The sequence below is a fragment of the Anastrepha ludens genome, chromosome 6 (assembly GCF_028408465.1).
Source record: "Anastrepha ludens isolate Willacy chromosome 6, idAnaLude1.1, whole genome shotgun sequence".
Lineage (NCBI taxonomy): Eukaryota > Metazoa > Arthropoda > Insecta > Diptera > Tephritidae > Anastrepha > Anastrepha ludens.
In genome coordinates, this window is record NC_071502.1 from 86,860,209 (window position 1) to 86,876,180 (window position 15,972).

The following is a 15,972-nucleotide window of genomic DNA, read 5'->3' on the forward strand; positions in this document are numbered from 1 at the left end:
TTTTCAGAGCATCTTTATAATCTTTCCAATCTTCTGCGAGACGTGTTTTCTTTGCCTTATTAAAAGCACTTCTGCTTGTTTTTTGAAGCTTGCTTAGTTCAACCGTCCACCACTTAGGCTTGGGTTTACCCCTCAGTCTTCTTATGGGACAGGCTTCCGCTAAGGCAGCATTCATGTTGTAGGTAATTTTGTGCACCAAATTTTCTAGTCCTTCTATGCTTTGCGGTACCACTGATGGACATGTTCCTAGGGTAACCCCGATACAATCTATATACCTTTCCCAGTCTGTTTTCCTGATATTTCTACCAGGCTTACGATTCGGTAGATTTTTGCTAACCTCAAACGAGATATATCTATGATCAGAGAAGGAATGTTCTTCCAAAACTTCCCAGTTCCTAATTCTGTTAATAACGGAGTCAAAAGCAAAAGTAGCGTCTAACACTTCCTGTCTATTACTAATGACAAAAGTAGGTTTATTACCTTTATTGCAAATCTGTAGTTTAGTACCTATCAGATAATCAAAGAGACACTCACCTCTAGCGTTAGTATCAGTGCTGCCCCATATCTCGTGATGCGCATTTACATCCGCACCAATAATTAGCTTTGCGCCAAGCTTCTGCGCCTGCGCTACCAGATCTTTGAATATTAATCTCGGTAGCTCCTCGTGGTCATGTGCGAGGTAACAGGAAGATAGCCACATCCGTTCATTTCCCGACTCCAGGCTAATGGTCAATTGATCGGTGTCGCTGTAATTAGAGAGCATGAAAGCATTTATCCCTTTTCTTATTAGTACGCACGCTCTAGGATTACCTTTGTTGCGAGCATACATCAGTTTATATTTTTGAGTCCTTAGTCCGCACACAAGTCCATGTGATACCCATGGTTCTTGAATCAGGACAATATGATGTCCACCTTTGGCCAGGTGGATTATGAGGTTGGCGGACGCAACCTTTGAGTGGTGAAGGTTAATTTGAAGAACCCGTAACATCATGGTTACTGGGCTTCCTCTCCACCACCGTTTTGTTGGGCTCATCTGAATCTGACGCCAGTAGCTCTTCCTCATCAGTGAGAGTAGTATCAAGTACTCTATCTAACAAGGAAGAGATACTGCCGTCAGCAGATGCCTTCCTTAGCGCTGTAGCTGTGTTAGGACCGGAGCCAGATTCCGCCGTGGGGGCTATCTCAGCTCCAACCGGGTCCTTTAAATTAGACGTCTTGTCTTTGTTGTAGACCCTCAGTGTTATGGACGAAAACCCATAGCTTACTACACCGTCAGATCGCGCCAGTGCGTCCACGGAGTCCTTGCAGACTACGAAGGTAGCGCTTCGGTACTCACCTTTGGGATCGTCCAGCTTTGTGACCTTCCACGACGATGTAGGAAGCTCCGGATTACATACCCGAAGCATTTCAAGGATCCTCTGAGGGTCCGATGGCTCCGCTGGTAACCAGGCCCTAGCTCTTGGTAAACTGGGGATGTCATCCCTTGAAATTACCTCGAGTTTAGACCCAGGCCATACTTCGCCGATCCTTGAAATCGCTATTTTATATAGATCAGTTGATCTCTGATCGGCACAGGCGATAAGTTTCACGTGGCTCTGATGCCATCCATTATCGCGACAGAAAGGAGCTGGACCAGGATTCTCCTTCAGGATTTGGAAGAAAACGCTTGAGAGCCTGGCTTCCACTTTCTTCCAGTTGTCAGGCGAAATAGTGCCGTCAGGGTTGCTTTTGTCAACCACCGCCCATAGTTGTTGGCCTCTGACAGCTTCACTGTATGTGGCTGGAGAAGTCTTGGAGTTTCGGGGCTTCTTCAACGTGCTGGGGTTGCTGGGTGGGTCGTCCGACAACTGACGTTTTGGGTTCGGTTCAGAACCCCGAGGGGACTCCTCCGTTACCCTTGTCGCCCAGCTAAAAGAGTGCTTCTGCTTGTCAGACCACTCCCCTTGTGGAATCGTTTTTAGGCGCTCCAGTAGCCTGAAGGCAGCACGTCTCTCCTTGTAGCCATGCCGTGCAGGCTCTGCTACTGCGGAGGTATCAGTCGTTTCAGACTCAGTTTTACCACCTTTACCAGGGCTAGTCCCGGTATTGGTGGTACAGGAAGATGACTTCTTGGCCAGAGGCTTGTTGCAAGTACCGCCACTTCTGCTGTTACCAGGTTTGTCCTCAGCGCCAGCTTCCGCCGTACGAAATGGGCTAGCCGTGAAAGGCTTGGATGTACTGACACTTCCACTAGGCTTGAGTATCCCAGCTTCCGCCGTACTAGAAAACATCTGGTTTGATCCAGATTTGGGGGTGGAAGCTATAGCTTCCTTTGCATTTAAGGACTGCTTGTCCATAGAGGTTTTTGGTTTGAAGGACTCCATCTGTTGCGTACGATCACCGTCCACCGTGGCAGACATGGTGATCTTATTTAAAGGAAGGGGAAACATAATGGTCGACCGTGGCAGCGCCCCATACCACGGCAAGGTCATGGTTATACCCCGAGGTGACCCGGTATCGAGGTAGCTCCGTAGAAATACAGTCGGACAGAAAACCCCCTGACTGCAAACCACCCAATAGGCACGGGTCGCATGACACCTTGGGTTAGGGGGGTCGAGGAGAGGAAATGATGGAATGATGGGAGTTTAGGATTGACAGGGGATCTTCGTCGGTACGGTGATCTTCATATGGGGATTGGATGGCCACCAATTTTGCCGTAAAGCGGATGGATGGCTAGCCAATCCTCATATGAAGCTTCCCTCTTAGTTCGTGTTGGGTTGGTCCCCATGATATGGGGGTCAAACCACCACTTAAGCCTCATCCCCGCGGCAAGGAGACCAACATGATGAGGATACTTATTCCTCGTACTTACCATTACCATGTCAATTGGTGTCCGTACAAAAATGTTTCCCTACCCTGTTCAGTCTAGGAAATTTTCGATACACATCCCTAATTCTGGTTGAGCCAAAAGCCAACTAAGATGAACTCTACAAAGCCTTTGGTAAATGACCTAAATAGTAGGAGTTGAAATGTTGCAATCACACAAAACATGCTCAGGCGTCTCATCATACTCAAAACAAATTCGGCTATCTGCCGCCGTTAATTCAGTGCATGTGAAAACACGGTCAATAATGCCAGTTTAGGTTCAGCACGCAGCATTTCGTCTAACAACAGGTCCCACCCCTGCAAACACCTGCTTGAGCCTGAGCCACCTCCCAGGCATGTCAGGAGGCACCTCCCTAACTACGCGGATGAGATCCACGACAAACAGACCGACAATTACTGGATCGGATAGTATACAGTGAGACAATTAACGACATTCATCGGGAGACGCTTACCACCTTCTTAAGCTCCCGGCCTCCGAATGCCGTTATCGGAGTCCAGCCATCACCCATAGCAGATGAATAGGTCCAGCTACCCCGAGAGACCGGGGTAACCTTGGCCCAATTACGTTCTGGATACTGTAGCAGGTTAAACTCCTACTTATCCAGAATCGACCCCGACATACTAAACATATGTCCTGCATGTGAAGGCACCCCGGACGACACTAACCACCTTTCCACATGTCCCATCAAACCCACTCATCTAACACCCCTCTCCTTCTGGACCCAACCTGTCGAAACAGCAAGTTTGCTAACCGTTAGATGGGCTAGACGAAAACGACCGGTGATTACACTCCACTGACGGGGCACAGTTGCTGCTACAGCAACAACAACAACAACGTCTAACAACATGATGAGATGCTTGTTAGGAGGGTAATTAGAATGAAACCGAGTTCGATGCTTCTCCATTTGAGAACTACACTGCTCCTGACCTCCATGTGGTTGTTAATCTATCGGTGGCCATTTTCACTTATAGGCAGTGCTTTAAAGTTTCTACTTGGAGCTTAAGTAAACTAGACATATGAGTGTGTGTTTTTCTACTCCAAATACCAATGTGCTGACTTCCATTAGCCCTGGAGCAGCAGATCAAACACTGATCGTGCCAGGGATAGGCGCGAAAAGTCTGAAGAGACTTAAGACTTTAGCCATTAGACTCAAAGAATAATTAGCCAACAGCAATATCCACTGACGTAGACACCGCTCTTGTGGAGAAAACGGAAGAAACGAGTACCATGAATCTGGAGTCGGTTTCACTTCAGATTTTCCATTAACGTGTCCTGTGGGTCTGTTAGATCCTTTGAACTGCTCTCTGCCGCATAAACTGTTGCACAGCTATGATATTTGTGGCTCATATAACTTATATAAATAGTTTAGGGAAATAGATTTACCACTTTGTGTTCCCAGGCGCACCGTGGCTATATTTTCTTCGATATATAGCGATACAAATTGAATTAAAATCTTTCCTTCACTTTTACTTAAAATTATTATTTTATTTTACTTTACTTTATAACAATATAGGTACGTTATCATCGTGAAATACAAAGCAAAATTAGCGTTTTAAAAATAACCAGTATTAATGAAAAGATATATCATGAAAAATATATACCAAGATCGTTTTTAAATTGAGGCGTATCGCCGCAGTTTTGTTTTAAATACGTAGTTAAGTGTACATCGCATTCTGCTTAACTAAATATGTATGATTTTGGGAAGACATTATTTTCATTAGTATCTCCTTGTTTATTAAATATTTACTTAGTAGATTTGGAATTTTCTAATAGCTTTGTCGGCTTAAATTTTATGCTCATTCGTTAGTTGTTTTATTTGTATTTAGGCTGAAATCAGTGCTAAAACTCCAAGCTATGCCCCAACGTGTTGTATTCCCTTGACAAAATTCTGTGGTAGTGTAGTTTTTAATTTGTTTTTTATCCAAAACTCCTAAAATACTGCCAACACTGCTTTTATGTCCCAACATCGTCGTATAAACGCTATTAAACGATAATAAACATTAATTCTCATCATACTACACAAACTGTTAGCTCTCATTTAACGTTAAATGAACGATCTAACTACACGCGCATACGTACCAAACACGTTGTGGGTACAATTCGCTCTCTTCAATTATCCGCCGCACAAAACGCACCTCTCCACCTTCGCAGGCCAATTCTTCATCGTAGCCTGTGTGACAGTTATGCGGCGGTGTACGCTTGTCTTCATTCCTTGTGTTGGCATGAAAAGGATTGGGCAGTGTAGAATCGTAGAATGGTGGGTTGCAAAGGCAAAAGTGAAACGTCACATCCGGCTTGGAGTTGAAAAAGTCTCTAAAGACGACTTGCTTATCAGTCTGTTTAAAAATTTCCACTAAATGCTCCAATTTATTAGATGTTACGTTGCTTTGAGCATAAGTAAGATTGGTTTCACTCGATTCGAGCGCATACATGTGCCAGGAATTTTTACGCGCCGCCAGCAGCGTGTAAATGCAGGATGAACCGCAACCTATTGGAAATTACAAATTATGTATTTTGCACGTCAAATAAAAATATAGCAGCAAACCTATATCTATACCGCGAACATCGTCCGTTGCTGCAAGTTTAAGTGGTACGAGCAGATCTTCCAGCCAAAGAATGTAGTTCAAGCGAAGAGGCAAAGTGGGTACGAGACTGCCAGGCGCGAATTCCACTTTCAGTTGGAAGTATTCTTCCAGCAACATTTGTGTGAGTGCCCGTAATGTGGATTCATTGCGGTAATCGATGGATACTTTTCCATTGAGCTCCTGCAATGGGACGATAATAATAAGAAGCTTCCCCCATTATTGTGAAAACTTACAAGTTTGCAAACTTTTCGGAAATCTTTGTACTTGATTGCCAAAGCTGTGTAGTCCGGTGGCGTTCGAAATATGTTTCGTGGATGCATCAAACGTTTATTTTTCATTGTTTATCTTTTTGGAATTGAGTACCTTCCGTACCGATAATATTTGTTTACAATAATATATAATTGCCTACTTTCTTGAGAGAGTACAGTACAACAGCTGATACGATGGTGGTGCCATACTTATTTATTTTCAATGTATGTAAAAAAGCGATGCCACACCCGCAACTCACTCTTGCATATATCATCCTAAAAGTACGTTCACATATGCAGTAATTAGCAATAAATCGACAAAATTAATCTACTCATTCACATATGGCAGATTATCTCCAAAATTGACGATCAGCTGTCAATACTGCATTGAAAGGCTTTTCTTCATAGAAATTGCTTTGGTAGAATATTTTGCTGTCTTTTTTTTTTCAATTATTATTAACGATGTGAAGAAAAGACTAGTGGAAGGAATAGTTAATTTAATTGCGCAAATGGCTACTAGTAATAAACAGATGAAAGAAATCTGTAAACGACGTTTACTGAGGTTTCAAAAAGTTATCGCAGGTCTACGCATTCGTATTTCAATATTACATTTTATAATAAGTAATAAGGGAACACACGTTTATGGACAAAACTTTTTTTCTGTTATATGAACGCACAGTTAGTTGTTGTTGTTGTAGCAGTACCTTTGCCTTGTCAGTGTAGCGTAATCACCGGTCGCCTTCGCCTAGCTCACCTAACGATAGGCCCAGGAAACTAGCTGTTTCGACGGGTTGGGTCCAGAGGGAGAGGGGTGTTAGATAAGTGGGCTTAATGGGGCATGTGAAAAGGTGGTTAGTGTCGTGCTGGGTGGCTTCACATGCTGGACATATATATGTTTAGTATGTCGGGGTAGATTCTGGATAAGTAGGAGTTTAACCTGCTAAAATATCCAGAACGTAATTGTGCCAAGGTTACGCGGGACACTCCGGGAAGTTGGAGCTCTTCGTCTGCGATTGGTGGTGGTTGGACTCCGATAACAGCATTCTGGGGTCGGGGCTTAAGAAGGTGGTGAGAGTCTCCCGATGAATGTCGTTTATGGCCTGTCTGTACACTCACCGATCCAGTAGCTGTCTGTCAGATTTTGGGAGAGACATTTTGTATGGGAAATCTCGCTTTTTAATTCCGAATTTGGAGTTAAGCACGTATTTATATGTGAACGTATTATTACATGAAAGCACTTGATGCAAATTTTATATAATTTTAACCGATCATCTAAGTTATTGCCAAATACTGAAATTCAAAATCCCAAAGGTAAGGGAAAAACAAAAATTACTTGATCTTCATACAGAAATTCGTAAGTTTGATTAAATGGCACTGGAAATTTTTCAAAAAAACAAATATGGCAATTGATATTAATGTTTACGGTTGAATTTCTCAACGATTCTTCTATATTGCAGAAGCCCTACATTAACTTGAGAAAACTTAAAAACATTATTTTGCATATTTCTCCCCATAGATTTTTTTTAAATTTTATCTTAACATTTCCAATGTGGAGTTCAATTCAATTTTTTGTTGTAATACATAAGCCTCGAATTAGACTGTGTAGGATAATTTGAAATATAAATTAACACTCATAGTATTACCTCATTTGTATGAATGAAGTCACAACCGCTTGTTTACACGATTTATGTTGTTTACATGGCTTTTTAACTTTTAAATGATTTATGTTGTTTACATGGGCTTTTAACTTTTAAATGATTTATGTTGTTTATATGGGCTTTTATCTTTTAAATGAATACTATTATTAGGTGTTTTGCTGCATTTCGTGCAGAGAACAACATAATGTAAATAAAAATAAGTGGGAGCTCTATTGTGGCAAATCCAACAAAACGAACAAGCCCACCAAACTGTTGTCAAAACAAACACGCTGTCAGATTTCGCTAGAATTCATTGCATTCACTTTCTTGTTTCTACTGGTGAAATTTCGTTATTTGGTTGAAATTGTGAATTTAGACTATCTGCAAAAAGCACAATCATGTCCGAGAGCAGCTCTAAGGATACTGTGTTAAAGACGGCTATGACCTATATCTGTGGCGGTAAGTCAATTATAGGCAAAGGTGTCGAGCTTTGCAATTCCGCGTGGTGTTGCCTTCGTACATACATATCTATCTTCGGACGTGCGACTTAAACGCAATATTACTATTTCACAACTCGAATTTGCAAGATTTGTGCAGAAGTTACCAGAAAATGGTTTCTTAATATTTTTTATTTGAACGCTTTTCAGAAACTTTCTGTAATTCTGAATGGTTCTGTAGTGAACTTATGTAAAAATGTGTATGTATGTACGTAAAAAGTTAACCAGTATAAAACTGGAAGGAAGAACATTAATCACCGATACACTTCATACCGATGTTTCGTGAATATATGGTTAAAAAGTCGCACCTGTGCTCGCAAAATTGTTTTAGTATTCATTAAATTTCACAGTATTTATTTAAATTATCCTTTTTGTCTCATATACAGAGTGCCATCATGAGAACGAGATGCGCCCGCGTGATCCTATACGTTGCCGAGAATGTGGTTATCGTATCATGTACAAGAAGCGTACCAAGCGCTGTAAGTAGACGATTTTTCAGAATTCCAAAAGTTTATATTTCTGTGGGCTTTTGACAACACCTTAGCAGTTTTTAATTTGACTTTTATTAAAGTGGAGCAAATGGAACAAAACTACTGATATATACTTAAAACCACCATTCAACTCTTATTTTGTATTCATAGGTCAAACTTGCATAAAAAATGTTTAATGATAAATTTTTACGCGCTTGCTGTTATATTACATGAACTAAAAAGTTCTGGATATGTTCCGTTATTTGTCTTTAGTGATGAATATATTATAACGGATTATATTAAACAGCCATTTAAAGGTAGAGAGGGCGTCCATAAAAAATTGATCTAAAACATTAGCGAATGGAGGAGCAAAGCGGTGATTCCAACGATTCCGCCCCAGAAGATCAATTGTTGAACGTAGCGAATTTTTTTACTACACCCAATATTATATTAGACGGAAACTAAACAAACACACTCAACCACCACTATTGTTGTTGTTGTTGTAGCAGCATAAACATTCCCCGTGCACATACGAGGAATACTGCTGAAGTGACAGTCCTTGGCCGGATATAAATCCGGGTCGTTCCGGTTACGTAGAACCGACTGTCGTGGGAACGTAATATAATATGCAACGATTGTTCCAAAATGGCTAAAGAACTTCAAATTTTGCATTCATTAAAAAAAAGGTGTTCTATTTCTAAAGTACAGGATAAGAATTAGGTGCTTCACTTGTAAAAAAACTGTTGTCCTAAGTTGTGTCAAAACCCCATCTGTCTAATTTCTTCTTTAGAAAGAACTATTTTCAAACAAATTAGTTTATTAATTAAAATATCTTTTATTTATTTATTTTACTTTCAGTGGTTGTGTTCGATGCGCGCTAACTCCCGAACCGTTCAGTGACGTTTTCAAATATTAGACTTAAGTGAACTTCTTTCGTAGAAATAAATAAAAATAAAACCCATAGCATAATGAAATCGTGAATTGCCTTTATTTTGTATGCACTATAGGGACCAAGGCGAGTCTATTAAGAGATGCGCGAGCTATTTTAGCCGGCTGTTCATACTGCATCCTCCGGGCGACAGAACCAAACGTCGTGTTACCAGAAGGCTGCATAAACTGACGAACGACAGTGCGCCACTTACTTTCTCCGGTGATGAGGTTCAGGGGGGCATCAACAAGTCGAAATCATCGAAAGCCATTGGCCCTGACGGATTAAGCGCGCTGATGCTGAAGCATCTGGGACCCCTGGGAGTAGGATACCTCACAAGGGTCTTCAACTTGTCCCTGGCCACTCTCATCATCCCTGACAAGTGGAAAGCAGGGAGAGTGGTCCCACTACTGAAACCTGGGAAACCCGCCAACCAAGGGGAGTCTTATCGGCCGATAACTCTCCTTTCCCCAGTAGTGAAGACACTTGAAGCCCTCCTACTCCCACTCTACACGACACACCTGGCCCCAGCCCCCCATCAGCACGGATTCCGACGAGTGCACAGCACCACCACTGCACTCACCGCCATAAACGCCCAGATAAATCGCGGGCTTAACCAAAACCGCCCCTGCGAGAGGACTGTCCTAGTAGCGTTGGACCTAAAGAAGGCTTTCGATACAGTCAGCCATTCCACGCTACTAGATGATATTTATCAGTCGACACTCCCGCCAGGGCTGAAGAGGTGGTCCGCGAACTATCTGAGCGGTCGGCACTCGTCAGTGATTTTTCGAGATCAAATATCAAAGCAGAGGAAGATTAAGCAAGGCGTACCGCAGGGTGGTGTCCTTTCACCCTTGCTTTTTAACTTCTACATCTCGAAGCTCCCCCAACCACCAGCGGGAGTTTCCTTGATCTCATACGCTGACGATTGCACGATAATGGCGTCGGGCAATGACATCGATGGCCTGTGTTCCAAAGTGAACAACTACCTCACCGACCTTTCTCGCTTTTTCACTGCGAGGAATCTCCAACTTTCCCCCACCAAGTCCACGGCGACCCTTTTCACCACCTGGACAAAGGAGGTCAAGCTGTCCCTTAAGGTAAAAGTCGATGACACACCAATTCCGACTGTAAATAACCCCAAAATTTTGGGTGTAACCTTTGACAGCTTGCTCTCCTTCTCTGCGCATACAACCGCAATTGCCACAAAAATCCAAAATCGCAACAAGGTCCTCAAACCGCTGGCCGGCAGCACTTGGGGCAAAGACAAAGAACTGTTGCTTTCGACATTTAAGGCAATTGGCCGGCCGGTTCTAAACTATGCTGCGCCTGTCTGGTCGCCTGGAACTAGTGATTCGCAGTGGACAAAGCTTCAGACATGTCAAAATACCGCCATTCGGACAGCGACCGGATGCCTCCTGATGTCACCCATCCAACATCTACACAACGAGGCAGAAATGCTCCCAGTTGCGGAGCACAACAAACTGCTCAGCAAGCAGTTCCTGCTGGGGTGTTACCGCAGGTTTCACCCCTGCAGACACCTGCTTGAACCTGAGCCGCCTCCCAGGCACGTCAGGAGACACCTCCTTGACTACGCTGACGAAATAGAACAAAACTGACCGAAACCTACTGGACCGGACAGTATTTAGACAGTCAATAAACGACATTCACCGGGAGACAGTTACCACCTTCATGAACTCCCGTCCCGTGAATGTCGTAATCGGAGTCCAACCACCACCTATCGCAGATGAAGAGCTCCAGCTTCCCCGTGAGACTCGTGTAACATTGGCACAATTACATTCTGGATATTGTAGCAGGTTAAACTCCTACTTATCCAGAATTGACCCCGACATACCAAACACATGTCCGGCATGTGAAGGTACCCCGCACGACACTAACCACCTCTTCACATGCCCCCTCAAACCGACTCATCTAACCCCCCTCTCCCTCTGGACCCAACCTGTCGAAACAGCATGTTTCCTGGGCCTACCCTTAGATGAGCTAGACGAAGACGACCGATGATATACCTACACTGACAGGGCTAACTATGTTGTTAAAACAACAACAACAAGTCTATTAAAGTTGATATCGGTAGACCAGCTGAATTTTTTTTCTTTCACCGCGTACATCTGGTTGTTAGCATAAAATGAAATGACGAAAATAAATTTATAATAAGCTGTTACAATAACAATAACAACGAAAAACTATTCACATCCCGAAACGCGACTCTCATCCTGAGGAACTTGAGGCTATTACAACTGAACTGCAACGGATTCGAACAAGATTGACAATATAACCGGATACATGAACCGACATGGTATTTTAATAACTGCGGTCCAAGAAACAAAACCAGACGCTAGTTTCTCCCTAATTACAAGAGAGGGCTACAACGTAAATAAAAAAACTCGCAAGCGAGATACTAGTGGTGACCTAGCGTTTATAGTTCACCATAATATGCAATATCGTTTTATCGATAAACACACCGACCGCAGGGACTGTACCTTAGAATTTAAAGAATTAGCTGTCTGGTCAGACGAAGCCGAGCTCGAAACATTTAACATCTATATACCCCCTGACACCTGCTGTCCGGCTGGATATCCCCTTAGCGCTTATCAGAAGTTAAACCCAGTGATACCAAGGTGCTTAGAAGCGAAGAGATATAAGCTGATCCCAAACTGTGTGCTAACGACAGGCTAAGTCCGTATTGAGAGGGTATAACCAAAGGAGATTTGAGCTACAGTTTTTTCGAGTTGTAGTCCGATACTCTGTGTTGCAAGATTTTTTAAAAAGTCGCGTTCGCTGTGAAATTGTGACAACTTTGGCAAAAGCACAGCGTTCTGACTGCCAACAATTCGGTCACTGTTGCGCGCAAAACCTTTTAAATCGGCATCATACAAATTTTGTTTGTACGATTGATTCATTATTTTCTTTCTTTCCATTTTCAATAGTAAATTACTTGGATTTTTGGACTGTTTCTTCTTCTGGATGTCTTACTTAGCTCAGGAACTGGGTTCTAATCTCTGTTTGTGAACATGGCAATGTAAATCAATAAGGAATATGCTGACATCCTCGTTTCCATCACAGGAAACGGTATCGGTTCTACGATAGGCTTGCCAAGTAAGATGTTAAGTGGACGGATACCCGCTATCAAACAAAAAAACTAAAAATTTAGAAAAATAGCATGAAATTGCACAGAATTACGGTGGAAACGGATTTCTTGCCATCGGCTATTTTTACTACGCCAAAATAATTACATTCATTTGTATTTTTTCCGACGGGTTGAAGGCTCAGGGATATTTTTCTGAATACTTAATGAAAATTTGTTTTTTTACAAGCAACACGGGGCAAATAACAAGCAAATAATATTCGATTTGCATAAGAAAATACGCAAAATATCGATAATTTAGAAAAAAGTTTTTTTTTGTTTTTGTAATAATGAGCTTCAACGAGTACCTTCACAAATATAGCAAACGAAAAATTAATTTTATTGTGTTTAACCGACGGAAGTGGATCAGTTGATCACCACCCGTCAACCCGTTACCCGCTGTCTCGCTGCAATTCCGTTTCGGGCCTAAAGAAAAGGTATTGCTAACAGAAGAAGATGCTTGTTGTTGTTGTTGTAGCAGCATAAACATTCCCCATACTTACATACGGGGAATGCTGCCGGAGTGGCAATCCTTGGCCGGATATAATTCGGGGTCGTTTCGGTAACGTAGAACCGACTGCCGTGGAAACGTGCTGTTAATTGTTATTGCATAGAGTGGAAACCAAAAATACTTGTTGTTGTTGTTTTAACAGCATAGGTAGCCCTGTCTGTGTAGGCATATCATCGGTCGTCTTCGTCTAGCTCATCTAGGGGTAGGCCCAGGAAACATGCTGTTTCGACGGGTTGGATCCAGAGGGAGAGGGGGGTTAGATGAGTCGGTTTGAGGGGGCATGTGAAGAGGTGGTTAGTGTCGTGCGGGGTTCCTTCACATGCCGGACATGTGTTTGGTATGTCGGGGTCGATTCTGGATATGTAGGAGTTTAACCTGCTACAGTATCCAGAACGTAATTGTGCCAGTGTTACACGAGTCTCGCGGGGAAGCTGGAGCTCTTCATCTGCAATAGGTGGTGGTTGGAGTCCGATTACGGCATTCACAGGACGGGAGTTCATGAAGGTGGTAACGGTCTCCCGGTGGATGTCGTTTATTGACTGTCTAAATACTGTCCGGTCCAGTAAGTTGCGGTCAGTTTTGTCCTATTTCGTCAGCGTAGTCTAAGAGGTGTTTCCTGACGTGCCTGGGAGGCGGCTCAGGCTCAAGCAGGTGTCTGCAAGGGTGAAACCTCTGGTAACATCCCAGCAGGAACTGCTTGCTGAGCAGTTTGTTGTGCTCCGCTACTGGGAGAATTTGTGCCTCGTTGTGTAGATGTTGAATGGGAGACATCAGGAGGCATCCGGTCGCTGTCCGAATGGCGGTGCTTTGACATGTCTGTAGCTTTGTCCACTGCGAATCACTAGTTCCAGGCGACCAGACAGGCGCAGCATAATTTGGAACCGGCCGGCCAATTGCCTTAAATGTCGAAAGCAACAGTTCTTTGTCTTTGCCCAAAGAGCTGCCGGCCAGCGATTTTGGACTTTAGTGGCAATTGCGGTTGTGTGCGCAGAGAAGGAGAGCAAGCTGTTAAAGGTTACACCCAAAATTTTGGGATTATTTACCGTCGGAATTGGTGTGTCATCGACTTTTACCTTAAGGGGCAGCTTGACCTCTTTTGTCCAGGTGGTGAAGAGGGTCGCCGTGGACTTGGTGGGGGAAAGTTGGAGATTTCTCGCAGTGAAAAAGCGAGAAAGGTCGGTGAGATAGTTGTTCACTTTGGAACACAGGCCATCGATGTCATTGCCCGACGCCATTATCGTGCAGTCGTTAGCGTATGAGATCAGGGAGACTCCCGCTGGTGGTTGGGGGAGCTTCGAGATGTAGAAGTTAAAAAGTAAGGGAGAAAGGACACCACCCTGCGGTACACCTTGCTTAATCTTTCTCTGCTTTGAAGTTTGATCTCGAAATATCACTGACGAGTGCCGACCGCTCAGATAGTTTGCGGACCACCTCTTCAGCCCTGGCGGGAGCGTCGACTAATAAATATCATCTAGTAGCGTGGAATGGCTGACTGTATCGAAAACCTTATTCAGGTCCAACGCTACTAGGACAGTCCTCTCGCAGGGGCGGTTTTGGTTAAGCCCGCGATTTATCTGGGCATTTATGGCGGTGAATGCAGTGGTGGTGCTGTGCACTCGTCGGAATCCGTGCTGAGGTGGGGCTGGGGCCAGGTGTGTCGTGTAGAGTGGGAGTAGGAGGGAGAGTTATCGGCCGATAAGACTCCAAAATACTCACTTTAATGGATCAAGTAAATCACTGCTCCTGGACTTTCATTAAATCCAAGCAGTCTACATCATTCGTTTTCCCCCACCCAGATTCATTAACAACTCCGATTGTTTATTTTTACTTTAAACTAATTTTAATATGTTTATTTTGAAATATTGAGAAATATAATTTAAACTAAATATTTTGACATTCAGTTATCGTACTCAGCAATACAATGACGCTGTAGTAAATTTTTCTTTTTCAGTTTTGTAGATATTTTTTTGTATGTATGTAAATGACTTTTGACCGCTTCCATTACCGTTACGATATACATACGAATATGTGGATTCATTTCACATTTCATTACTGGTCTTTGCTACTTTTCATCGCTTTATTTTACTTAAGTTCTTTTGACTAAACTTAAATTTTGTAAATTGAATTATTTTGCAATTTGGATTTTCACTTAACCTCAAATTTTATGCATGTTTTATTTTCTTTTTTTTTCTTTTTTTACTTCTCTTGCCAAAATGCGCCTAATTAGCTTTTGGGTGATTTTTTAAATTTTGTGTATTGTATTTGCAAAAGGGCGTTTACAACATTTTATACTATACACTAGGGTGCTTCACTTTACTAGCGTTTCGCAAATACGCTTTTTCTATCGAAATTTCATTTAAATATTTTGCTTAAAATCGATTTGTTTTGTAATTTTTCATGTTTGTATTGTTGCATTTTAATTTATTATAATTTGCTTGTTTCATTTTCAGTCGCTTTCGTATGGTGAGTCATTTTTTGCTTGTGCTACATACAATACATCAAGTATTTTATTTTTTATAATTTTTTTATGGGTTTTTATAATTTTTTTTTTTTTTGTAGTTCTTTGACGATTTCGTCAAATTGAAATGAGTATAATGCGTTGCAATTACTACTAATCGTACATACATATAAGTGTATTGATTAAAATTTCTTCAAATAATATTTCTTGCAAGAAAAAGGCCACTTCAGGGTGACTTAAATGGTAAAATCAAATATAATTAGGTTGACTAAAATAAAATAATTAAAATAAAATGAGTAAAATACGTATGAGTATAAAATGAGTATAAAAAACAAACTAAAAATTGGAATTCATTTTTTCATTTATAAAATAATAATAATAATAATAGGTAATAATTTCTTTTTGTTTTTAATAAAATACTCAAGTGGCAAGTGAATGCGTATATTAGTGATGGGAAGTCACGCGTACTTCTGAGATTCGAGTAATTTACTACTTTAAGCATCGATGCTGCCCAACACTCGTTTATAAAATTTCCATGAAATTCACGCGTAAGTGAATTACAAAACTTGCCAGAATATTTCTGAACTTTGTATGCTCAATAATAATGCAGACCCATGGCAAAAAGAC

General features: G+C 42.0%; 2 protein-coding genes across 2 annotated transcripts; one reads left to right on the top strand and one right to left on the bottom strand.

Moving 5' to 3' along the window:
- Positions 1–4,349: 4,349 nt before the first annotated feature.
- Positions 4,350–5,899, bottom strand: LOC128866389 (U6 small nuclear RNA (adenine-(43)-N(6))-methyltransferase). Its single transcript, XM_054107087.1, has 4 exons — positions 5,685–5,899; positions 5,412–5,631; positions 4,946–5,354; positions 4,350–4,846 (listed from the first exon to the last, which is right to left on the bottom strand). Exons 1-4 carry the CDS (start codon positions 5,787–5,789, stop codon positions 4,663–4,665), a joined length of 918 nt encoding a protein of 305 aa, XP_053963062.1. The 5' UTR covers positions 5,790–5,899; the 3' UTR covers positions 4,350–4,662.
- A 1,705-nt stretch (positions 5,900–7,604) lies between these two features.
- On the top strand, positions 7,605–9,277 carry LOC128866684 (DNA-directed RNA polymerases I, II, and III subunit RPABC4). Its single transcript, XM_054107590.1, has 3 exons — positions 7,605–7,795; positions 8,220–8,312; positions 9,162–9,277. The coding sequence occupies exons 1-3, from the start codon at positions 7,735–7,737 to the stop codon at positions 9,182–9,184; spliced, it is 177 nt and encodes a 58-aa protein (XP_053963565.1). The 5' UTR covers positions 7,605–7,734; the 3' UTR covers positions 9,185–9,277.
- The last annotated feature ends 6,695 nt before the right edge of the window (positions 9,278–15,972 follow it).

Coding starts and splice junctions, on each gene's coding strand:
- LOC128866389 (XM_054107087.1), bottom strand. CDS start 5,789: ATGAAAAATAAACGTTTGATGCATCCACGAAACATATTTCGAACGCCA. Junction 5,355..5,411: donor TGTTCGCGGTATAGATATAG/GTTTGCTGCTAT, acceptor AATTTCCAATAG/GTTGCGGTTCATCCTGCATT. Junction 4,847..4,945: donor TTGTACCCACAACGTGTTTG/GTACGTATGCGC, acceptor ATCGTTTAATAG/CGTTTATACGACGATGTTGG.
- LOC128866684 (XM_054107590.1), top strand. CDS start 7,735: ATGTCCGAGAGCAGCTCTAAGGATACTGTGTTAAAGACGGCTATGACC. Junction 7,796..8,219: donor TATGACCTATATCTGTGGCG/GTAAGTCAATTA, acceptor TCTCATATACAG/AGTGCCATCATGAGAACGAG. Junction 8,313..9,161: donor CAAGAAGCGTACCAAGCGCT/GTAAGTAGACGA, acceptor TTTTACTTTCAG/TGGTTGTGTTCGATGCGCGC.